Source organism: Spermophilus citellus (assembly GCF_964194105.1).
Source record: "Spermophilus citellus genome assembly, chromosome: 7".
Taxonomy (NCBI): domain Eukaryota; kingdom Metazoa; phylum Chordata; class Mammalia; order Rodentia; family Sciuridae; genus Spermophilus; species Spermophilus citellus.
Genome location: NC_138188.1, coordinates 120650462 through 120676764, shown reverse-complemented (window position 1 = coordinate 120676764; position 26303 = coordinate 120650462). Strand labels below are relative to the sequence as shown.

The following is a 26303-nucleotide window of genomic DNA, read 5'->3' as shown; positions in this document are numbered from 1 at the left end:
TAGCCCTTTTTAAATACAATTACTAATTGAATTGCCAGTGAGCATATGAAATATGAATAATTCATTTTATCAACTGAAAATTGTTTTCTTTTTTCTTGAGAAACAAAGCTTATCCAATCAACTGTAAATTGTACTTCCATATGTCACAGAATGATAATGAAAACCTTTTCTAAAATCAAAAGTAAAGCCTTGGAGCTGGGGATATAACTCAGAAGAGTGCTTGCCTAGCACAAAGCCATGGGTTCAATCCCCAGCACCACACACACAAAAATAAAGCTTTATCTTTTTAACAAAAGGAGAAAATTACTTTTTAGCTTGTTTATTGAAAATTTGAAGCAGAAAATAAAAAATAAAGATTTTTACACAAGTTCATTAAGTTTCATACTTTAAGGACTAAAATATCTTTGTACAAAACTATTTCTGTTTTATTTATACACCAACCAATCATACTTTTATTCCAATTATTTTTTAAAAGCAATAGCAACCATCTTTTAAATAGTTACAAAGAACTATAAAAAATCTCTTAACTCTAGAAAGGATCAAACCCTTTCATCATACAAATTAAAAAATGAAATCACTTGCGAATCTATGATCACTTAAATATTCACACACATACACACACACACAAAATGGGACTGCCTTCATTAACATGTTGGCATCACAAACATGAGTCTTCTAATGCTCTATAAACAATATGCTTACATGAAAGTCAGAAGTTTAGCTAAGATTCAGCCTAAATAGTAATAATGGAAGTCAAGGAAAGGTCTTAAATAAAGGGCCAAAAAAAAAAAAAATCCTCAAAGTCTCTTAAGCAGCAATGAAGCTATCCCAATTTTGTATTAAGATGGGAACCATTCTTCATTCATCCTTATGTTTCCAGGGCCCTGAAGATAACAAAAGAAAAATTCATATTAATTATTTTTTATTGCCTTCATGCAAATAAGAAAACCCTTATTTACAAAATCACATAAATTATGGAGATCAGATAATTTAGAGTGATAAAACAGAGTTTATAAGGTTAACCATATTCCTTTTTTGTGTCACATTAATTCATAATATCTCCTATGTGTAATTCTACAAAAACCTGGCAGATCATGAGATAGGTTTAAGCTAAAATTTTTACCCTGTTATAGTTTCAATTTCTTTTGCAAAATCTCCTAATTCTTAATCTCAGCATTATTAACTAAAAATATGAAGACTTTTTCTTTAAAAATGTAATATGCAACTTAAAAATGTAAATACCACATAAAGTAAATAACAAAGTATATCTTTCATAGCTTTGAAAAATTGCCATTCCTTAAAAAATTAAGTATAATATATCCTTGCAATTCCTTTCCTAGGTATATGCCCATGTGATATCAGACCAGAAACTAGGTAACTCCTAGAAAACATAGGGTCAATACTCCAACATATAGGTATAGGCATCAACTTTCTCAATAGGACCTCTAAAGGTCAGGAAATAATGACCAGAGATAATAAATGGGATGGCATCAAAGCTTCTGAACAGCAAAGGGAACAATTAAGAATGTAGACAACTTATAGAATGAGAGAAAACCTTTGCTAGCTCTTCTTCTAATAAGAGGATTAATATCCAGAATATATACAAAAACTCATATTTAATACTGAAAAGCTAAAAAAAACCCACTAAAAAACAATAACCCAATTAATAAATGGACAAATGAATAAGCAGCATAACAGACACTTCTCAAAAGAGAAAATTCAGGGCTGGAGTACTAGCTAAGATTCAGCCTAAATAGTAATAATTGAGTATGAATGGAAGTCAAGGAAAGGACTTTACTTTAAGACCTTTCCTTAGTGGTAGAGCACTTGCCTTGCAAGTGTGAGGCACTGGGTCCAATCCTAGCACCACATAAAAACAAACAAAAGGCATTGAGTCCATATTCAACTAAAAAGAATTTTTTTTTAAATACAAATGGCCAACAAATATATGAAATAATGTTCAACATCATTAGCAATTAGGGAAATGCATATCAACACTACCCTGAGATTTCATTTCACTTCAGTCAGAATGGCAACCATCAAGAATACAAACAATAAAAAATGCTGGAGAGGATATAGAGTAAAAGGAACATTCTTACACTGTTGGTGGGATTGTAAATTAGTACAATGGAGGTTCCTTCCTCAAAAGACTAGGAATGGGCCAGGCATGGTAGTGCACACCTGTAATTCTAGTGCTTAGGAGGCTCAGGCAAGTTCAAAGCCAGCCTCTTCAAATTTGCAAGACCCTAAGCAACTTAGCAGGACACCCTGTTTCAAAATTAAAAAAAAAAAAAAAAAAAAAAAAAAGGCTGGAATGTGGCTCAGGTGGCTAAAAAACAAAACCCAGTACTAAAAAACAAAATAAAACCAAAAAACAAAGACCAAAGAAAGACAAACAATGGAACCACCACATAATCCAGCTATACTACTCCTGAAGAATTAAAGTCATCATGCTCTAGTGATATATGCATACCATATATAGCAGCACAATTGTTTATAGCAGCACAATTCACAATAGCCAAACTATGGAACTTACATGTCCATCAATGGATGGATAAGGAAAAATACACACAATGAAGTTTTATTTGGCCATAAAGAAGAATGAGATCGTCATTTGCAGGAAAATGAATAGAACTTCAGAACATTATGTTAAGTGAAATAAGCCAAATATAGAAGGCCACATGTTTTATCTCATGTGGAAGCTTAGAAAAGAAAAGAGAAAAGATAGTTGAGGATGGAATCTCATGAAAATCAAAGGGAGATCAGTAGAGGAAAAGGACCAAGGGATAGGAGGTGGGGAGGAAAAGAGAAATACTGGAGAATGATATTGACAAAATTATATTGTTATATTGTGTGCATGCATGAATATGTAACAACAAATCCCTCCATTACTTACAACTGTAGTGCACAAATAAAGATATATAGAAATAAACATGTCTCTACAAATACTTACATACGGATGTACATGACAGCATTATTCACAAAAATACCAATAACCCAAATGTTCATCAACTGATGAATGGATAAACAAAGTGGTAGATCCACACAATGAAATAACATCCATCCATAAAAAGGAACAAAGTTTTAATACATGCTACAACATGGATGGGCCTTGAAAACATTATGCTAAGTAAAAGAAGACAGACATATTATGAGATTCCACTTTTATGAAATGTCCAGAATAGACAAAGTAGATGACTAATTGCCAGGGGAATAACAATAGATATACAGGGTTGGAGGAATGGGGAGTGACTGCAAATGTGTCTGGGCTTATTTTAGAGGTTATGAAAATATTTTGAATTTCTAAATGGTGAATTCAGCACAAAATTGTGAATATACCAAAAGCCACTAAATTCATTATTTTAAAACAGTGAATTTTTTATGTAAATTACATCTCAATAAGAAAAGTTTTTCCTATCCCAGACACCCAGTCTTATTCCTGAAAAAAACAAATACTGTTTATGACTTCTTCCTTTCAGAAAAATTCTAGGCACATAAAAAGCATATGTATGATAATCCCACTCTATTTTCAAACACAGGAGACATTTTAATTTTCTCCCTGAGTTTAGAGATCATTCAGTATCCACATAAATATATTTCATTCTTTTTCAAGATGCATTCATACTACAGATGAATCAGTCAATGGGCATCAGCTCTCTTCTGAGAAACATTTGGGCTATTTCCAGGTTACAGCTATTTCAAACAATGCTGCAATGAATATATTTCTAAAAAAGACCTTTATAGCCTAACAATATTCAGTTATGGGAGGAATAAATTCAAGACATCTACTGTACAACACTGTAACTACTGTATTGTTGAGAATGCTAAAGGGTAGATTCTCTAAGTTTTCTCACTATAAAAGTAACAACTTATGTGAGGCAATATATATGTTAATTAGATTTATTTAGCAATTCCAATGTGTATTTATTCCAAAACATCGTATTTTACAAGGTAAATACAATTTTCTCGATTTAAAAAAATACATAAAATAAAAATTTAGCAGAGCTTTACACACACACAACACATATATATTAGTATTCCAAGAAGTGAAATCACCAAATCAAAGAATATTTGTAATTTTTATTTTGATTTTTGTCAAACGGTCAAGCAAAGACCCAAGACTCAAAAAGTTTCAAACTTTGGCAGTGGGTTTCTGGTTTTCTTTTTTTGGCATTAAAAAAAAAAATTGGTTCTAATTAGTCCAATTTTCAAGATTTACACATGGTAAAGTCTATGTAAATATTCCAAAATCTGAAATGTGTCTGGTCCTAAACATTTCAGAATAAGGGATATTTAACCTATATACTACATTTATTTTTAAATGAGTATCCTTGTCACTGTATTTTTCTATGAGCCACCTGTTCATGCCCTTTGTCTGTTTTCCTTATTGTTAGCCTTTAAAAATACTTTAGAGTAACGAAGTAAACTAATAACTTCCAGCAAATTTGTCTGTAACCATGTTCTCTTCTGTCATCTATAATATTCTAGTGTTCAGTAATCAAACTTTCATATGGATTATTACCTCTCAGGTGTCATTAACAAAGACTGACTAATTTATTAATTGATTTGTGGGAGAGAGGTGAGAAAGCAGAGAGAAGAAAGGAGAGAATCAAACTTAAAACTATATATGAATGAAAGTAGAATCTTTGGACAGTGTAAATTGTGCCAAGTAATTGTGCCAAGCAAAAAAGACAAAATTGTTTATTTGCCTAAAATTCTAAAGGTTCCACCTTAATATTTTGGTTTTTCTCAATATAAAATATTGCAAATATGTAAAGGTCTATGTTGCTGTTGGGAGTGCTGGGGAAAAATTTGGCAAGGGTTAGTAACATAATATTTTGTGTATTTTTTGTATACTTGAAAGATTTCCCGCAAATGAATTTGTTTTAAGCAGCCTGCATTATAAATGCCTACCAGTAACTGGATGTAGGACCTTATCCTGCTGCTTGTTTGGAGCCTGCTGCAGGGGGTACAAGGCTGTCCAGCTGTTGGCGATGTCCTGTATTAATCAACCACTCATAAAACTTATTCTCCACAAGTACCTGGAACTGCTTCCTTTGATCCCTAAAATTGTAATTGAGAGCAAAAATAATGTTAGAACACTAATTCACATAATTTTACTCCAAGTGATAGCAATTTTAATGGGAGCATGTTAAATGAATATCTCAAGCTATCTCACTCTGTTCACAGTACATCAGATCACCATCACTAGTTGAGGGGATTGGTCAGATACAATTTCATCTTTGTCATGACTTATTCCCTATCAGATATTCATTAAGGGCCAAGTTAATGCTGGGCAGTGTTTCAACTGATGCGAACAAACCTATAAATAAAAGGGAAGAGGTAAGTCCTGTTTGGGCAGGCTGATGGTGAATGACTCCAGAGGGCACCATGCACATTGTGATCTGTATGATCTATGTCTTACAGACTGTATATTCTAGTAGAGAAGACAGATAAGAAGCAAAATAAATGTTAACATAACTGAAGTACTGGTAATTTCTACCCTAATAGTAGGAAGGAAATAATCTCAAAATGAAAGACAGTATTTTACATTGAGTAAATTGAGCTCTTTAAAAAAACACTGTACTTTTTTTTTTTACATTTTACCATTAGGAAAAACTTTGATAAAAACAGGCATTGAGTGCCTCAGAGACAAATAGAGCAAAGAAAGAGAACAGAGAGTACTGGGAATACTATTTTTCAAAAAGGACAGAAGAGGCCTCTTGAAGATGATACTGGAACAGAGGTCTGAATGAAGTTATGGAAGAAGCACAATGATTACCTGGAAAGGATTGCCAGGCAGAAGAAACAGAAATGACAAAGGCTCTAAAGTAAGACCAAATTTAACATGTTCAAGATAAGAGAAGCCGGGAGGCAGCTTAACACTATCAGTTAGGCCATCGGCTAAGATCTGGCCTAGCTGTGATGTTTTTCTGTTGATCTCAAAACAATTCCACAGAACACCAACAGAAGACAAGGCCACCTGGGATGATGAAAGACCAAACAAGTACAAGAATACTCCATAATCATATCTCAGTTCAGAGGAAAATATAAACGTTGTGATCCAAACCACAAAAAATACCAAACACCACCCTTTCCTTGGGTAGTTTTGACTGCTGCTTCTTTATAATTAAACTCAGTTCTACTTAATTGTTCCCCCACCTAGAGATAAAAATTATTAAGCTATCGATCACAGAAATACTTTCACTTTCAGATGGCATCTAATTCCTATTTCCTAGAACTCTCTTCCCCCAAATCGCCTAACACAAACCAAAATCCAATCATAAGTTCTTTTTAATACCTTCTTACTGAGATGACAGTTTTCTTCCTCCTTGGACTGTTTCTACAAGCCATCCTAGATCTACATACACATTTGTTTCTGCTGGTCTTTGGCAAGAGAGCAATAACTAAATAATAGCAAGAAGACTTTCATAAGGTGAGAGGGAGTGAAGGAGGCAAAGAATGGCAGAAAATGAGGCACAGAGGGTACAGACTTCAGACTGTATTCCAAGTAGAGTGGGTTATACATAATATATACAATAATTACAGCTGTCTAATACAATAAGCATATAATAAAAAATAAAATATTTAGGGTAATTTCTACCCTACTAGTGGGAAGGAAATAATCCCAAAATAGTATATTAAAAAAGATAGTATTTTACATTGAGTAAATTAAAAACATTGTACTTATTTTTTACATTTTACCATTAGGAAAAACTTTGATAAAAACAGGCATTAGTCTGTGGATCAGCATTAGGTAGACACACCACAGACTAAATAAGTCTGTGGTGTGGTGGAGCCAGAGAAATCTGTATTTTTAACACTCCTTAGAGAATTTTGATATATATCCAAATTTGAGAACCATTAGCATAACAACTAAAACTAATCCATTTAAGTATTCAATTATGTGGCATATTTTACATTTCTTTAATTCATATAAATATCTGTCAACTAAACTTACCTTAAAAAAAAAAGGAGTCTAACACTTGAACATCTGTTCCTTCCCATCCCAACAATGTTTAAAATACTGACCTGAAATGCAAGTCTTAGCAAAAGGCACATTATATTTACTAATTACTTTAGTTCAGCTATAAGTAGGTGCAGATTAATTTTTCCCACATGAGGTTTCAAAGAAAATACAATTACTCCTAGAAAACACTTACTTTGTTAAACGAGCCTCCTTCACAGTTTTTTGCCAGATCTGTATTTTCTGTTCTCTTTGACTCAGTGCTTTCTGATAAGCAGATGGAAGACCCCCAGGTATCTCTGTTGTGTCCCCTTCCATTTCGAAGGGAATAATAAATATATAGAATTCAGAAGGTGGTAAGAGCTGGAACACACTTGTGTCGCTGTTCTCTCTACATACAACCATTGGATTATTCCAATAATTAGGCACCGTAGCAAGGCCTGTCCTGGCCATATGGTCCTCTAGCATTGGATAGTGGGTATGAAAAGGGGCAAAAGTTACTCTCTGGTTCCCAGAGAGAATAAGTGGGCGCGTAGGGGTCAAAATGTGAAAGATGCAACCTGTTGTTGAGGAGATGGACAAACGATGGCAAACAGCAATGACTTTTACGTTGTCACAACTGTGGAGATGAAGAGCAGTCTCTATGGGGCCCAAGACAAAGGTGCTATTCCTGCACTTCTCAATTGTTACAGATCTGAAAAAATAAAGAAATGAGGTAAATTCCTCTGAATAAGATATAAAAGTTGCCTAAAATAATAGTATCTGAAGAAAAAAAAATCTATCCTAGTCCAAAGAACATGGCAAATGTCAGAACACTAAGATTGTGCTTACCGTAAAGGAGAGAGAAGATATATAAAAGATTCATTGCAGCGATGAATCTTGACATGCGCCCCCACCAGAGTATCTGAGCTCTTGGCCAATGTCTGCTTGTAAACCTGGCTCATCACTACCATGCGATGCATTCTAGGGGCCATGTGAGTATTACAAGCAATCTTAGCTCTTTTGGTCGTACCTTCAACTATTTAAGAAAACAAATAAATGAGACAGTTTCAAACCAAGGGGAAAAAAACAACTATATGAGGTTAGACTAGGCTATATCCTAAGATACATGTGGGAGAAAAAATATAAGAGCTGGGCATTGGCTAAAGAGGTATTTGCTATATTAATCTCTATTCTTTTCTGTGTATTTGTAATCTTTCATAATTTGTTACCAAAAATTTAAAACCTATAAACCACTCAAAAAATGCCAAAAGATTTAAAACTTTTTTCATGTCTACCTTTCAAGTTATGCCCCTAAAGTCACATAGTTAGAAAGTGGCAGAGTTGACCCCACTCAAATATCTCCTGCAATATGTCTTTATCATCCCAACCATAATCTCTCTAAGTTGTCCTAATATTAATTCTAATTTATTCCTAATATTAATTTTAATTTACTAAACAGTAACATTCCATGAATTCTAAATGAGTTCATGTCTCCCAAGACCATTACTACCTGAGAGCACATGTTCCCTTATACACAGTGTCTTGCACAAACTGACACAAAACATCTGTGCAGGTTGCCCTCCTAACATAATTCCAACACTATGTGACTGGGTTCTCAGACTGTATTTTTCTGTGAGTCATCAGGACACCCTGTAAATAACACTGGCCAAATGTGAAAAAGTTAGATAAATACATCATTCTTCTTTTAAAAAATCAATTAATAATTTTCAGTTATATATCTGACATATACATAATAGATGGTTAGTGCAGAAAAATAAAAGTAAAGGAAAATAAGAATAATTGGTAATCCAATTATCACTGTTAACATTTTAGTAAAATCTTACGAGTTGGATATTTTTTCTTTTTTTTCCTACTAGTGCCTAATCTAAGAAGGTTCAAAAAGTTGCTTAAACTTGTCTGGAACATCAAGAATTATGTATTATCTTCTATATATTTATGGGAGCTATTCACATTTGAAAGTTTCTGACCTCATACTAGAGCAGTAGCTTGGTTGAATATAGTAGTATTCTTGGATTACAATCATTTTGCTCCAGATTCTGTAGATGGTGTTCAGCCATTTTCTATTAAGAGTTATAAAAATCTGGGTTGGAGTTGCAGCTCAGTGGCAGAATGCTTGCCTAACCTTTGTGAGGCACTTGGGTTCGATTCTCAGTACCACATAAAAATAAATTATAAAAAAACAAAGGTACTGTGTATATTTACAACTAAAAGATATTTTTTTAAAAAGTTATAAAAATCTGATGCAAAACTGTTATATATATATTTTTTAACATTGGCATGGAAGCTTTTTTTTTGGGGGGGGGGTTACTGAGGACTAAACCCAGGGGCTCTTTACCTTGAGCTACATTCCCAGTCCTTTTTTTTTTTAAAGTTGTTCATGGACCTTTATTTTATTAATTTATTTATATGTGGTGCAGAGAATCGAACCCAGTGCTTCATAGATGCTAGGCAAGCACTCTATCATTGAGCTATAACCCCAGCCCCTCAGCCCTTTTTATTTCTAATTTTGAGGCAGGGTCTTGCTAAGTAGTTGATCCTTCTGCCTCAGCCTACCAAGTCTCTGGGATTACAGGCGTATGCTACCACACATTGGTTAGAAGCTATATTTGTTGTTACTTTGAAATTAGAGATTGAGGAAATATATTCTAGAGCATTTTTTTTTTCATTTATTTTGCCTGCACTTGCCTATAGAGATGTATGTTCGGTGTCTCTTCTCTTAAAACTTATACATGGTCCCAGGAGTCATTCAACACCTGAACCTATTCATTTACCATTGCTGCACTATCAGGAATAGACACCTGATGCAAACAACGCCAGATTCTCTCTACTAAAACTTAAATTTCCAATTTAGAAACATTGACTGTGCTTGGTTCTATGTAGTTCAAACACATCTCATTTCTACACCAACTCTGAGGTGATTACTGTTACTATTTGGTTATTTTAGGATGACCAAAATCTGCTGTTGTTAGAAAATAAAAAAAGTCTGAAGCAAATGAGCATACAAGAGTGACAGGAAGACAGAATTGGAGAAAAGCATAACAAAAAGAGGACTAACTACATTTGGAGTTTCTGTTAACTAACCAAACGAGCCTTGACTAATAAACCAGCTGAGATTTCTACTCTCTTGAGGGAGAAAGCCGTGTACAAAAGATAGATATTCCCCCTTTCTCTTTTATAGTAGCAGTATTTTTTATTTTTAGATCCTCTGCAAAAAAGATGCTGATCATTAATACATTAGAAAACTAGGTTCCTTAACTTGTAATTCAAAATCAACTGAAATATTTCAAAAGTACCTTGGTGAGCCCAAGCCAATTTTTTTCCTGACTTGAGGCAAGCAGATGTACCAAATGGATTCCCAGTTAAGCAAGCTTTCAACCAGGCTTCCAGCTTGTAGAAAGAGAAAGTCTTGGAGATCTTTGAAAAGCCACTCTCTGCATGCAGTGGTTGCCACAGTGCAAGTTCATGAAGTGGATAGATCTTCCTGGCTGTACTCACTGTGCCTTCAATAAGAAAGCTGAGTGCCACAACAGCTTCTCGAGAGACGAGACTACTATGAGTTGAATGAAATGATGCAGTAAGTTGTTCTGGATCTAAAAGCAGCTCAAGGAGATCTGACAGATGATCAGAGACAAAAGCTTGGTGACTATAATCATTCCAGTTCTAAAAAAAAAAAAAAAAAAAAATTAAAACCAAAAACTTAAAAGAAGCATTTTTAATAGAACTATGAGATTCTATTAAGATCTAAAGTTTTTATATTTTAGTTATTTTACATTCATATTCATAGTTTGCCTTATTCCTCCCACCCCTAAAATGGCTATACATAGCAACTTTTTTGCCTGTATATGTCAAATATAAATAGATTCTCCCTTTACATTAACTAATTCAAAAGCAATACAAGATGCTGGGCATGATGGTACCTTCTTGTAATCCTCAGCTACTCGGGAGGCTGAGGCAGGAAGATTATGACTTTGAGGCCAATCTGACAACTTAGCAAGACCCTATCTCAAAATAAAATAAAAAGGGCTGGGGATGTAGCTTAGTGATAGAATGCCTAGCATGCTCAAGCACCTGGGTTCAATCCCCATCACTGCAAAACAAACAAAAAACAAAAGCAATACAAGTTGAATATCCCTTATATCAAATGCTGAGATGAGATGTATTTAATTCAGACCTGGGATTTCTTTTTAATTTTGGAAAATGTGTTTATATATAAAATGAGACATCTTGGGGATGGTACCAAAAAATTAATTTATACACATAGCCTGAAGGTAATTTTATATAATAGTTTTAGTATGCCTGCATTCTGACTGTCATCTGTCTCTTGAAATCAGGCATGAAATATTCTATTTGTGGTATAAAATTGTTGCTCAAAAAGTTTCAAATTTTGGAGTATTTTGAATTTCTAATTTTCAGTAAGGGATGCTCAACCTATAATAATAAATAGCTCTTAGTATGTAGTAAGCATTAAGTTTTATATATACTTTAACATATTAAATTCTAATAATAATACTAAAATAGACACTATTATCACAGCTATTTCACAGATGAAGAAACGGAGCTACAGAAAGGTTAAGATATTCTCCCAAAGTCACAGAGCTAGTAAGTACTTTTAAAGTTTCAGGTTAAATATATAAATAGTCACCAAGGACATCCAGTCAATGAAGCACTGGGTTTCTTAACTGACTTTCTCTAATAGTGTATGAAATTTCAAATTTTATACTGGGTGAAATGATCATACTAGATCTAAGAGAAATTGCAACTTTGGGAATAAGCTTTGAATTAGCAGATATCCCAGTGATTTGGCTTATTCATTTGACGGGTATTTTTTGAGCATCTCTTAATTGGCTTGAGCAATATTAAATGATAAATATGTAAACTGAATAATCTCAAGAGTCTGTGTGGTAAGAAGACAATTTAAATAAATAATAACTGCACAGTGAGATAAGACCTATATTAGTGATCTCTAAAAATATCCTGTGAGCTTGAGAGAAACAAATAACTCTACCTGGGGAAAAAAATCAAGGTGGAGGACTGGGGTTGTGGCTCAGTGGTAGAGTGTTGGCCTAGCACACCTGAGGCATTGGGTTTGATCCCCAGCACCATATTAAAAAAAAAACAAAAACTAAATAAACAAAATAAAGGTATTGTATTCATCTACAACTAAAATTTTTAAAAAAATCAAGGTGGAGCATTGCTTCAAAGATTCTTGAATGATGCTGGTGGTCAGGCAAACAGATAAGAAAAAAAAAGGCATTCTAGGCATAGGTAACAGTATGTGAAAAGTGAAAATACCACTTTGTTCAGAAAACTGGAAGTTCTGGGTGAAATATAGAAAGCACGGGGAAAAGTAGCAGCTGGAATCATAGAGAGCAATCGTGAAAGGCCTTATACAAATTATTAAAACATCAGGATTTTATTTTATGTGCCAGGGACTTTCCAATTATTTTCTAAATAACTATACTTGTTTTTCTTTTAAGTAAATTCTCATATGGATCACAAAGAAAAAAAAATCAAAGCACAGCTATCCTCAGTTTCAACCTGATTCCTTCTTTTTGCTGCATTCCTCTCCCCCAAAGTATGCCCTGAGGTGGTTCTAAGGAGTACAAGAAAACAATGATAAAGAGAATTCACTGATGGGAGTGCAGACAGGAGATGAACATAATGCACCTGCATTTTTACAAAGTCTAGTATGGCAGACTAAAAGTAGGGTGACCAGATAGAACCTAATGACATAAAATAGGCAAAAAGGAAAAAAGTCAGAGCTGGGTGGGGTGGTGCATGCATGTAAACCCAGTGACTCAGGAAGCAGAGGCAGGAGGATTGCAAGTTCAAAGCCTCAGCAACTTAGACCTTCTTGAAATAAAAAATAAAAAGGGCTAGAGATGTGGCTCAGTGATTAAGGGCCCCAGAGTTTAATCCCTGGTACCAAAAGAAAGAAAGAAAGAAAAAAGTCAGATAAAGGGAAGAAAAGGAACCTATTTTGAGGCAGAATTAGTTAAGACCTGACAACTAATTAGACAAGGGTTAGGGGAAAGAGCCAGTATGGGTAGACCAGTGGTAACTTCTACTAGAAGTTATAGGGAACTGTAACTATGTAGTTAACTATTTAGCTCTATAGTTATATAGAATAGTGAGAAAAAGTTAACTCCAGTAAAGATAGGTTGTATTGAAGGGACATATGGTTGTCTCCCCAATAGACACAGGCTGCATCAGAACAGGAACTGGAAATCCACTTCTCTTTCAGAGGCCAATGAGCCTCTGCTTATCTGTTCCATTCTCTCCTATTTCTCTCATGAGAAGCATCCTGTACTTCACTGATTATTTTAATTTCTAATTCTCATAACTTCTCAAAAGTTCATGAGTATGGTGGCTATTCTAATGGATTTCAATGCCTCATGAGTTTTTAGCTCAAACATATATCACTAACTGGTAACTTCTTCAGTCCCTAAGGCAACTGATAGCCCAAGTCATCATTTTAAATCAGACCATTTCAAATGAGCTACTCTACTCAAGTGTCCCCGGTCTAATCAGTTGTTGGAGAGATCAGGTTATAATAGCACAAACCAGAGTTGCCACTGCCTAGTGCTTACTATGCAACAAGTCTCATGGTAATATATCACTGATTCTTGGCCAATCAGAAATAGGCACTACTACTCCCATTTAAAAAGGAAAAGCCAAGACAAGTTAACTGATCTGCCTAAAACCATACTATTATTTATTGGTAGAGCCAGATCTGAATGCAGGCTACCTTGGCTCAAAACACCATCTCCTAAGAGTACCCATTTTGTAGGAACTACATGGACAGAGAGCATAGTGACTGGTATCGCTAATGCATCTGGATTTGGGCAGTATAATTTTTTTTTTTTTTTTTTTGGTACCAAGGATTTAACTCAGGGTCACTCACCACTGAGCCACATCCTCATCCCTATTGTGTATTTTATTTAGAGACAGGATCTCACTGAGTTGCTTAGTGCCTCACCATTGCTGAGGCCGGCTTTGAACTTGTGATCTTCCTGTCTCAGCCTCCTAGGTAGTTAGGATTATTATGGGTGTGTGCCACTGTGCCCAGCATGGACAGTCTAAATTTAAGGTATAGCTTGGCCGTTTATGTGAATATCAGGCAAGAGCTCTAGCATGGAGACGAACTTGGACATCACTGAGTTATATAGAGTAGAGGGAACAATTATACTGAATGAAGTAGGAAGAGAAAATTGCCTCAGGCAGAATACTGACAAGTAAGGGCCAACGGGAGAGAAACCTATGAAGACAAGAGAGAAGGAAGAGTATGATATGTCAAGATCATTGTATTGTCTTGAGCAACCATTAAAAAAAAAAAAGTAGAACCAATAAAGTATAGTATCATGGAATATAAGAAAAGGCAGACTTATTAAAAAGAAGATTATAAAGTGCCAGATATTAAAGGTTTTTTTTAAGTTTCAGAACATTTTTAAAGAATCTACACATGATATTAATACTTACTATTTACATTTTACTTAAGTGTTTTAAAATACTGCCACAATAAAACAAGTAAAATCCTTTCTGTTTTTTTTTTTTTTTTTTACAAAAATGAAGAAAAAAGATATTTTCTAAAACTCACAATGTGAGGCAGTTACTATTTAGATTGTTTTGGTTATAAAATTACTTAGGCATGACTAAACAATAAGATAGTTTTAGAGATTTTTTTCAGTATATTTCAATAAACTTTATAAATACTACATCTTCTTATTTATCCTTAGTCAAATAAATGGATTCAATCTCATTAACAATTGTAAAAATGGGAATTCTAATGTAATATAGTGAAAAATTTGCCCCTAAATCATGAGATTTTTATACCAGTGAAGGAACTAAAACCATTTTGATTAAGACTACACATATTGATTTTATAACTAGGATTATAAAAAGTAGAAAGCAAAAAAATAAAACAAACCATCAAATCACTAGCCTATACAGCCCAACATAATTTTTAATGGTGAACCATCTTTTTTCAGAAATTGTCCAATTCAATGAAAGAGACCAAGAAAAACAACAGTACCTTATTATGACAATTGGATTTTTCTGTCAGGTCGGGAGACTGAGATCTGCTTCTGGGACTAGGCCACTCTTCTCCAATCAAAGATGTCCTCAGGGAAACCTTATTTAACTGTTGTATGTATAAAAACAGCAGAAACTGTAGAGTGTCCACTGAAAGCTATTCAAGAGGAAAATAAGGATGAACACATGACTTAAATCAACATTAAATCAATCATTAATCTACAACTAAGTAGATACAATAAACTTAAGTTCAAAAAACAGTTTGCTGATCCTAAAAAATACTTCAGAAACACTGCTAGGATTTCATATGCATTCTCTGATAACCAGTTGCAGGAGTGTCTACAATGGATCTCAAGTCACTTTGTAAAAAATCATAGAAATTTTTTCCCAAAATGAAAAGTAAAGGATGAAGAATATACTTAAGTACATTATTACAGAAGTTTAATCTTATAGTTAAAAAAAACACCTTAATTTGAATAAGTAAATGAAAAAAAAGGGGGAAAAAAAAGAAAATTTGGTCAAAATACAAAGGTTCAACATAAGGTTCACAGACTTACCAAAAAAGTTTAGGATATCTGTGTAATAACTGAAACTGTATGTAATTTCTTGGTGTATGTGCATTTTGTGAGGGGAGTAGGCCTCAGGTTTTCATAAAGTACTTAAGAAATATAAAGAAAAAATAATGTTACTGGTCTGATAGCTATACAATGTCATTTCTTATTTGAGAAAGGGTGTAGTTTGAAGCTCACAATTTGAAGTTCACAATTACCCTTAAGTACCCATCCCCATCTCCCACATAAGAAAGGCAAAAAAGTGAAGTGATACATCTGAGTCTACAGTTATATTCACCCTCATTTCCAAGGTGGCTAAAAATTGCTATCTGAGGAATTAAAAAATACAGACACTTAAAAATACAGATCCTCAGGATCACCCAGATCTATTCAACCAATGGTCAATGTGGGATCCCATGAAAGCATGTATTTAGTAATTTTTTACTCTATAAACTCTTTAAGATAACTGAAGTTTCACATGCAATTGTAAGATCTAATATAGAGAGATCCCATGTAAATTTAACCCAGTTTATAACCTTGCAAAACTACAATACAATGCCACAACTATGACGTTAACGTTAACATTAAAGTAGTCAGGAGAGAGAATATTTCCATCAACAAAGGGAGCTCTCTTATTGCCCTTTTATAGCAATACCCACTTCCCTGCCACCCTCATCCCTTCCTTAATCCCTGGTAACCTCTCATCTAACCTCCATCTCTATAAATTCTGTTATTTCAAGAATGTTACCCCCCCACACACACACACAAAAAAACCAAACCATTACATAAATGGAATTACAGAGTATATAACCTTTTGATACTGGCTTTTTCACTCAAGGTAATTCCTTGATTTTATAATACTTCCATTTAATACTTTTTGTTATTTTATTATATTCTTTATATGGTCTACCCATTAAACTATAAAATTCTTGCTTTATCCATTTTTAAAGCACTAGTAACTAGCATAGAATATGCTACATAATAAACACTCAAAAAATTTGTAACTTCTTGAAGGTCTTACTTCATCTCTATATCTGTAGCATCTACTTCTGTACCTAGCACATAGTAGGCCCTCAATATTTCATTGATGAATAACTGCAATGCCTCATCCCTCCTGGTTGCATGATAAACTTTTCAATTTCCAAAAGCTTTAGCTTTTCTATGTGGCAGAGACTGGCTAAATGTTAACTCCTTTTTCTCCTCTTTGAAGGGCACACTGCGTCCCTTGCAGTTAGATATGGTATAACTGAATTACAGTCAATAAACGTGGGTGAATTTACAGTTATATCTGCTATTTTCAAGCCTGACCCATAAAATTCTCCAAAGAAATTGAAGCAAAAGATGACTCTGAGGGCCTAATAGACACAGTTGTGGCAAACTGTATCACTATTTGCAATTGTTCACCTCCCCATCTTTCAAGAAGCTAATACAGCCATACTCATTGCCATGAGATTTCCCATATTTCCTGTGAGATAGTTTACCTTCCTACCTCATTGACTTTATGCATGTGACAGAGCTTTAGCCAATGGAATAATATTAGGTTGTTTTATATTACATCTGAATATAAGTCTTTTTTTTTAGTTGTAATAGACACAATATCTTTCATTTATTTATTTATTTATGTATGTATGTATGTATGTATGTATGTATGTATGTATGTATGTATGTCTACATGGTGCTGAGGACCGAACCTCAGGTCTTGCCGTGCTAGGCAAGCGCTCTACCACTGAGCTACAACCCAAGCCCTGAATATAAGTAAGAGGCATCATGAGAGCCCAGAAATAAATCCATACACATATGGTAAACTAACTTTTGACAAATGTGACAAGAATGCAAAACAGGGAAAAGATAGTCTCTCCTACAAAAGATATTAGGAAAACTAGATATCCATTTGCAAAAAAAGAAAAAGAAAGAAAGAACTGGGTCCACAGCTTAGACCACACACAATCAACTCAAAATGGATTAAGGAATTAAATGCAACAACTAAATTAGTAAAAACTTCTAGAAGAAAAACAGGAAAATTTCCTTGATATTGGTCTTGGTATGATTTTTTTGATACGATACCAAACCAATGGTTACTGTTCTAAGCCACTAAAATGCTGTGATTATTTGTTACTGTAATTGACATACTTACTTTGTAAAGTCTTTCCTTATCACCAGGCAACAAAAGCAAAAATAAACAAGTGGGATTAAATCAAACTAAAAATCTGCACAGAAAAGAAAGACATCGACAAAATGAAAAGGAAAACCTGTGCAAATCCTATATATCTGATAAAAGTTAGTTTCAAATATATATAACAGACTCATACAACTCCAAGGCAAAAAAAAAAAAAAAAAAAATCAAATAGCCCAGTGAAAATTAAGCAAAGGACCAGAAAAGTAATTTCTCCAAAGACATCAAAAAGCTCACAGGTATTTGAAAGGTGTTCAACATCACTGATCATTAGGGAAATGCAAATCAAAACCATAAGGAGATATCACCTCACAAAAGTGAAAGATTAACAATCATTGGCAGGGATGTAAAGAAAAGGTAACCACTCTGGTACTGTTGGCAGGAATGTAGATTGATACAGCAATTATGGAATACAGGATGGAAGTTCCTTGAAAATTAAAAACAGAACTACTATATGATCAATCTCACTTTTGGCTACTTAACCAAAGAAACTGAAATCAAATCAAAACTCTCATGTTCACTGTATCATTACTGACAATGGCCAAGATACAGAAACAATTTAAATGCCAATCGACAGATAAATGGATAAAGAAAATGTGTGTGTAAGTATATCCATAGATAAAAAAGGAAAAAAAAAAGGAAATTTCTGCCATTTTCAACAACATGGATAAACCAGAAGGACATTATGCAAAGTGAAATAAGCCAGATGCTGAAAAACAAAACTATATAACCTCCTTGTATGTTGTATTAGTCTACTTTCTGTTTCTATAACAAATTCTATAAAGCAGATTACTTTATAGCAAAAAGAGGTTTCTTTAGTTCTAAAGGTACATAATTCTAGTGGTACAAGGTTAGAAGGGCTGCAATGGGTGATGGTTTTCTTACTACAACCCAAGGAGGTCCAGGGCATCACATGGCAAGAGAAACAGTGAGTGTGTTTATGTGTGTCTGTATCTGTGTGCTCTCTCCCTGTCTTCTTAGATAGCCATCAGTATTCAATCATGGGTGGGCTACCTAATGACCTTATCTAGTCCTAATCACTTTCCAAAGGCCCCATCTCCTACACCACAGCCAACAGGTTAAAGTTCTACCCTCTCTATTCCTCATAATGGGGAATAAATGTGAACAAAGGAAGCCTTATGGGACACTCAACTCATCCAAATTGCAGCATACATGGAATCTAAACTAGTCAAGCTCAAAGAAGTAGAGTAGAATGCTAACTGTAAAATGCTGGACAGAATGAGAAATGGAGAGTAATGATCAAAGGCTACAAAGTTTCAGTTATGCAAGATATTTAGTCTTAAGAGACAAGGCATAGTGCTTATAGCTAACAATACTGTATTGTACAGGTAAAATTTTTTCTAAAAGGGTATATAAACATAAATATTCTTAAAACACACAAATCGTAATGATGATAATAATAATAAACAGAGGTAGGGGAAATTTGGGGAGGTGACAGATGTTAGTCTATAGCTTTACCCCTTGACAATGGTAATGGTTTCATAATATATATACTTATCCCCAAACTCATAAAATTGTCTTCAAAACAAGGGGGAAAAAAGCACCATGATTTCCTTCTGCTTTATCACTCCTCCCTTCTGTTACAAGAATAGGCATGACCTATAAGAAGCTGTTTCTTCAGCTTGGATTCCCAAATGAGAGGACACATAAAGTCAATCACATCCTGGAAGAAAGATATAGCTAAAGTGCAGCCTACATCTTAAATAGGAAAAAAGTAAACCTTTGTTACTAAAATTTCATTGTTTTTTCTTTTCCTGCAGAAAAGCTGATTAATATGAATAGTGACTCAAAAGTACAGAAACATGGGTCCCTAAATCCCTGCTTGGACAACGACAGTCCTGAGATTCATCCAACCAGATGCACCTGTACTGGACTTTGGGATGAATGAAAAACAAACTGATATTGTTCTAAGCCACTGAAATGCTGTGGCTGTTACTATAATTAATCTACTATGATTAACATACTTTATGAAATCTTTTCTTATCACCAGGATGAATTTTTCTGTATTCCATTTTTGTACTTTATGAATAATTATTTTAAGTTTTTATTTATTTTAATTAGTTATACATGACAGTAGAATGCACATTGACACATCATACATAAATGGGGTATAATTTCTCATTCTTCTGGTTGTACATGATGTACAATCACACCGGGTAGTCATATATATATACACAGGGTTATAACGTCTGAATCATTCTACTATCCTTCTTACTACTCCCATACCTCCCTCTCCTCCCATTATTTCCCACTATCTACTACTTCCCTAGCACCCCTCCCCATTATGAATTAGCATCCACATATCGGAGAGAACATTCAGCCTTTGGTTTGGGGGGATTGGTTTATTCCATTTAGTATGATATTCTCCAGCTCCATCCATTTGTTGGCAAAGTCATTCTTCCATTATTGTGCATGTGTGTGTGTGTGTCTACACACACATATATATGTGCATATATATATATATATATATATTCCATTGTGTGTGTATATATATATTACAATGTGTATATATATTCCATTGTGTATATATACCACATTTTCCTTATCTGTTCATCTGCTGAAGACACCTAGGATGTTTCCACAGTTTAGCTATTGTGAGTTGAGCTGCTATAAATATTGATGTGGCTGTGTCACTATAGTACGTTGATTTTAAATCCTCTGGATATAAATCAAGCAGGGGGATAGCTGGGTCAAATAGTGGTTGCATTCCAAATTTTCTGAGGAATCTCCATATTGCTTTATGAATAATTATTTTAAACATCAGCTACCCCTACTAATTTATGAGTTCCATGAGGGCAGAGATGCTGTCTGTTATGATTTGTATGTGGTTTGTCTCCCAAGGGTTGGTGTGCTGGAAGCATGGTCCGGTGATGTTAAGAGTGGGGCCTAGTGGGATGATATTAGGTCTTGCTAGGGGCATTGCCCTCAGAAAAGATTAAGGTCCTTGCTGTTCTAACTAGTTGTTATAAAAAAGCAAGATTGGCTTCCATCCTCCCTTTAGGCTTCCAGTGTCCCCCTGTGATCTTTCCCTCTTGCACTGCTTCCACCATGATGCCATCTGCCATGTGACACAGGAGATCCCTGCCAGAGCCAGCACTATAGTGTCTATATTCTCAGTGTGAGCTAGCTAGGTATGATAGTGCGCACACCTGTAATCCCAGCAGTTTAGGAGAGTGAGGCAGGAGGACTGCAAGTTCAAACCCAGCTTCAGTAACTTGGCAAGGCCCAAAGCAACTTAGCAAGATGCTGTCTCTAAATAAAATATTTTTTAAAAAATGGGGATATGGCTCAGGGTTAATTGCTTCTGGGCTCAATCCCTGGTACCAAAAAAAAAAAAAAAAAAAAAAAAAAAAAAAAAAAAAAAAGAGAGAGCGCTAAAGAAATCTTTTTTAATTTACCCAGCCTTAAATATTTGGTTATTGTAACAGGAAATGTACTAACACAAATTGGTACCAAGAGTACGGTTGTGTGTAATGATTATCTGAAAATGTGGAAATGACTTTTAAAGTGGGTAATGGGCAGAAACTGGAAGAGTTTGGAGAAAGAGGTTATAAAATGCCTATAATGGTATAAATGGAGTATTACAGGTAGTTCTGGTGAGAGCTCAGATGACTCAGGACTAGGGAAGAGCTAGAACATCTTAGCAACTGGATAAGTAGTTGTAACCAGATTCAAATGAGGAATATTCCAATAGAAATTGAAGTAAACATTACCTTTGTCACACCATTACAAAGAACTTGCCTGAACTGTGTCCATACTAGAGCTTTATAGAAGTCTGAGTTTAAAAAAGATGAACTGGAATGTCTGGCAGAGGAAATCTCTAAATAACCAAGCATTTGAGCCGGTGCTTGGTTATTTTTAACTACATATAGTAGGATTTAGGAGCAATGGAATGTATAATTTAAAGAGAAGTAGAAGGCAGGGGCTGTAGCTCAGGGGTAGAATGTTTGCCTACCACGTGTGAGGCACTGGGTTCGATTCTTAGCACCACATAAAAAAAATAAATAAAGTTATGTCCATCTACAATTAAAAAATTTTTTTAAATTAAAAAAATTTAAAAAACAATAAAGGGAGGTAAACCAACTTTGAAAAAAATCACAGCTTGGCCAGTAAAGGAGTACGTCCTAGCAATCTCTTGTTAAAGACATGAGCATGAGTGGATAAAACAAGGCCAAATGCTGTGCATCAGGACAATAAGGAAGAGTCCTGAAAGGTATCTCAGAAATCTGTGTGGTTGCCTCTTCCCTCTCAGACCCAGAGGCCTAAAAGGGAAGAACTGTTTCAAGGAGAGCTCCAGGTGCTCTACCTAGGCTTACTGCCCAGGGCCCACTCAGGATTCTGCTCCCTGCTTTTCAGAGAAGTGATCCAGTTATGGTTCTAGCAGGTTGAGGTGCAGCTCATGACACCATTCCAAAGGAATGGCAGACCTTGGTGTGCAAATGGTGCCAATTCTGAAGATGTGCATAACTTGAGAGCTATGAAGTTATTGCAGTTTTTGCCAAAATTTCAAAGCTAAGCCTGGAAGGCCAGGCAGAGAGTTCTGCCCAAAACTATGAAGTAACCAGCATGCAATGCCAGTCCGATAGAGCTGCAATCATGAAATTTCAAACTGAGAGCTGAGGGTGGATTGAGTCCAGCAAAGCCAGAGGACCAGGGCTGCCTTGGAAGCCTAAACTCAGCTTGCAAAGGATGCAGGACCTGAAGTTTTAAGATTTAATGTCTGTTCTGCCAGGTTCTGGAAGGCTTTGGGACAGTTACTACGCTCTATTTGTCTATTTATTTAGAAATGAGAATGTGTACGTACCCTGGGCTTTCCACCACTGTATATTGGAAGTAGATAACTTATTTTAATTTTTCAGGTTCAAAGCTGAAAAAAGATTGCCTTGAGTCTCAAATGAGACTTTGGACTTTTGAATTGATGTTGGATCTAGTTAAGACTTTGGGACTATTTGGATGGAACAATTATGTTTTGTATGTGAGGACAACATGAGTTATAGGGCATGAGGGGCAGAATGCTATGGTTTGTCCTCTCTGAAAACTCAAATTTAATTGGAAAATTAAATATCTCCAAATTTAATCCCCATTATGAGGAATTAAAAAGGTAGAAACATAACTTATGGTGTTTAGAAATAGGATCTTTGGAAAGTGATTAAAAACAGATAAGGTCATCAGGGTGGAGCTCCCATGATTGTACTGATGGCTTTATAAAAGGGAGAAAGACTAGCATACACACATACTTGTGATGCCTGGCACTGCCTCAGACTATGTCCACAAGAAGACCATCACATTATATGGCACCTTGACTCTGAACCTCCAAAACTATAAGTATAAATAAGATTTTCACCTTATTAACAACAGGGAAGGAGTGAACACGCTGTCCAAACCATCTTTGAATCACAACACATAGTAGATGTTCATTTAAAGTCAGGCACCTCTGACTACAACATATCAGTGTTTCATAATAAAGTCAATGAAAATATTTCCTAGTTTTAATTTCAAGATTAAATTAAAATTAAACTTTGGGAGCAGGCAAAGGATTTGTAAAGACAGACTAATCATTGCCAAACTGGAACTGCTAAAACTCAAATGGTAGAATCACAACAGTGATTAACTTAAAAACTCAAACTATACTGCTAGTACAAAAAAGTTACAATGGTTTATTTTCCAAAGTTATTAAACACTTATACACATTGATCCATACCTGATTTCTCTGCTTTTCAACTTCATCTTCAGTCATGCAGTTGGAGAGAATCTCAGACCATTCCAGGCGTTTCTCAGGTGTCCTCACCGAAAGACTATCAAATACTTCAAAGTAAAGCCATGCCAGATCCTTAGCCAACTGCAGTTTTCCACATGCAATGTGCCTCCATGTAGACCAGTAGAGCCGTGGGTAAGCTCCCTCTGTGGCCCGGATTCGCACATAGGTGGCTATCTTCCTGAGATAATGAAGACTGAACTTGGATGGAGGAGGGACCTGCAAGGCACCCACTATAAAGGGTTCTGCTTTTACCCAGAGGAGAACTCCTGACTGATCCATATTACCGCTAAGAACATCTGGATGAAAAGGCTTCTTTGCATACCTAGGAAACAAAGTTTCTTCACGAACTGACTTGAAACATATCTCATTTATACATTTTCCCTGGAAGGTAACCCCTCCCCTGTTTTTCAAAGTACCACATCATCAGTTTTAAAAGCAGCTACATACAGTTCATCAACCAAAAGCAGAAGAGATTTTTTATTAGATCCCATTATAATCTTTTTGAGGAATAAAATTCAATAAAACAAAATTATCTTATTTGAATTATCAGAAATTTGTTTCAGAAGAGTGTGTAAAGGGATAAAATCTGGGTTGGATCCCGCTCTGGGCAGGAAGAAAAGAAGGAAAAAGAGAGAAAAATCATCCTATCATGGAAAGCTATGCTCTACTCCGGCGGGGAACATTGTTAGAAACAAGAATAAAATTTCACAGAGTTAAATCACTTACACATAGAGGACAGTTGGTTAACATTTAGACATGTTAGCTGAACACACAAACTCAATTTGAAACACTAATATGAGGAGCTAACAAGAATGCTCATGTAAACATAGGCTATAAGATAGATCAAGAGATAGTAAAGCACCTTTATTCTCTACAATGAACCTGCTCTGGCGTATTCTATTGTGCTCAGTTGAGTTGTAGTATTTTTAGACTTTGTTGTTTATTTACATAACTATGATGGATAATTTTATGGAATATGTATAAAACATTTAAAACACAAGGAGGGAATCATCCACATTACCACCACTCAACGGCAACTAGTCAATATTTTATTATACTTCCTCCTTATCTTTTTTCTATAGACTAGATGTTGTTTTTCATAGTTGTGATAATATATATAATTCTGTATTAAAATACCACAAATATATTCCCATTTACTTTTAGAAACTTACTAGGCTTAAGAGTTTTCATGAAGCCGGGTCTAGGGGCACACGCCTGTAATTCTAGTAATTTGGGAGGCTAATGCAGGAAGATCACAAGTTAGAGGCCAGCTTCAGCAACTTAGTAAAGCTCTAAGCAACTTAGTAAGATCCTGTCTCAAAATAAAAACTAAAAAATGTTGGGGATGTAACTCATTGTTGATGCTGGGCGATGAACTGATGGGGGCTCATGTACATTTTTGCCTTTGTGTATATTAAAAATGTTATAAAAAGTTAAAATGTTTTCATTATTATAATACCCTGATTATCATATTTCTGCATATTTTCTGCATTATGAATTATTTCCCAGAGATTTTCAGATGTATAATTGTGAAATGAAGTAACATATTGCTATGCCTCCTGACATAACACTCCTATTGTTTTCAAAATTAACTATTAAAACTGTACCATCATTTGACCAATGGAACCCACTTCACTGAGCATTCCTCAGCATTAACATCATTTAGAAAAAAACTTTCCTTATATGACTGATACAAAATGTTTCACTGTTATTTTGCGTTTTATTCTAGAAAGTTGTGCTGCTTTTGGAAACCATTAAAAAAAATTGATATGGAGTGCTTACTATGTGCCAGATAGCATGCTAAGTATTTTGCCTATTTCACCTCCTTTCACCTTCACAACCACCTAGTGATACACGAGTTCCTTCATTTTCAGTTGAGAAACCTGAAGTTTGGAGAAGGGACTTACCAAGGGTCATACACTTAGTTCTCACAGTCCTGGATTAGAAATCAGGTCTGACTAAAGAACTGTGCAGCTACAAACATACTTTGGGAACCCAGAATGGGAGAATCTCTGGGAAAGGAGTGGGTCCAGAACAGTAGGAAAAGTCTTAAGACATTAAGCCATTTAAGCAACAGGTGAAGGAACATAGGGGTGTGAACTGAAAAGGGTGTGGGAGGGTAAATGGCGGCTGGGTTCGATATGGGAATGGATTGGCGTTGTTCTAAGCACAGCTAAAGGATGAAAAGTACATTAGGCAGATCTTAGTTCTCTCCAAAGTGAAAACAGGCTTCTCGTGAGGTACTGAGCTGTTTCAGAAGTGTGCAATCAAAGCCAGATCCTGAAGACGAACCCTTTATTCTAACCCCGAGATTCGACAGGGCTATATTCGCAACCATCAAAATTGGAGCTCTTTCCCTTGAGACGCGCTGGGATAAAGGTTTTCCGGTCGAGAAACAGCCGTGGGCCCAAGGCGCTCGTACAGAGGCTTCGCCACCATCTCCGCAGAGGTCCGGAGTAGGATGTGGCGTGGGCCGCTCGGGCGCAACCACCCTATTTGGTAACAAGATATTCAGCTGACGGCTCAGGAGTGGACCTGAGACCCAGCGAGCTCTAAGGCAGCCTTCCCAGTCTAAGCCCGTGGCCCAAGCGGCCCAGCCTCCAGTTCAACCTCCCTAGCGCCAGCCCGCCCTCCCCAGTGACAGTCCGTCAGCAGTTACCTGCCAAAGCAGGAACCGGTCCACCGCACCTCTCCGCGCGCCCTGCCCGCCCTTCACCCTCCGCGGCGCGTTATATCCGCCGTGCGCATCGCGCAAGCGCAAGACCTCGCACCACTGAGAACCCGCGGACCTTGTTGCTA

The 26303-nt window shown here is 35.6% G+C and overlaps 1 protein-coding gene across 6 annotated transcripts; it reads right to left on the bottom strand.

The window, feature by feature from the left end:
* Window positions 1-100: 100 nt before the first annotated feature.
* On the bottom strand, window positions 101-26303 carry TBCCD1 (TBCC domain containing 1). Of its 6 annotated transcripts, none has more exons than XM_081300625.1 (10): window positions 26147-26271; window positions 25412-25980; window positions 23448-23826; window positions 15003-15158; window positions 10264-10630; window positions 7799-7985; window positions 7528-7661; window positions 7164-7428; window positions 4915-5064; window positions 101-884 (listed from the first exon to the last, which is right to left on the bottom strand). In XM_081300625.1, exons 3-9 carry the CDS (start codon window positions 23781-23783, stop codon window positions 4935-4937), a joined length of 1575 nt encoding a protein of 524 aa, XP_081156751.1. In that variant the 5' UTR covers window positions 23784-23826; window positions 25412-25980; window positions 26147-26271; the 3' UTR covers window positions 101-884; window positions 4915-4934. The 6 variants fall into 6 exon arrangements, with proteins under 6 accessions (XP_081156751.1, XP_081156752.1, XP_081156750.1 ...); XM_081300626.1 differs by having other exon boundaries at window positions 109-884; window positions 7164-7278; XM_081300624.1 differs by having other exon boundaries at window positions 120-884; window positions 7164-7661; window positions 25412-25996; window positions 26164-26303.

Coding starts and splice junctions, on each gene's coding strand:
- TBCCD1 (XM_081300624.1), bottom strand. CDS start 23,783: ATGGATCAGTCAGGAGTTCTCCTCTGGGTAAAAGCAGAACCCTTTATA. Junction 15,159..23,447: donor TTGAAAAGCAGAGAAATCAG/GTATGGATCAAT, acceptor CCTCTTGAATAG/CTTTCAGTGGACACTCTACA. Junction 7,662..7,798: donor TATCTTCTCTCTCCTTTACG/GTAAGCACAATC, acceptor TTATTTTTTCAG/ATCTGTAACAATTGAGAAGT.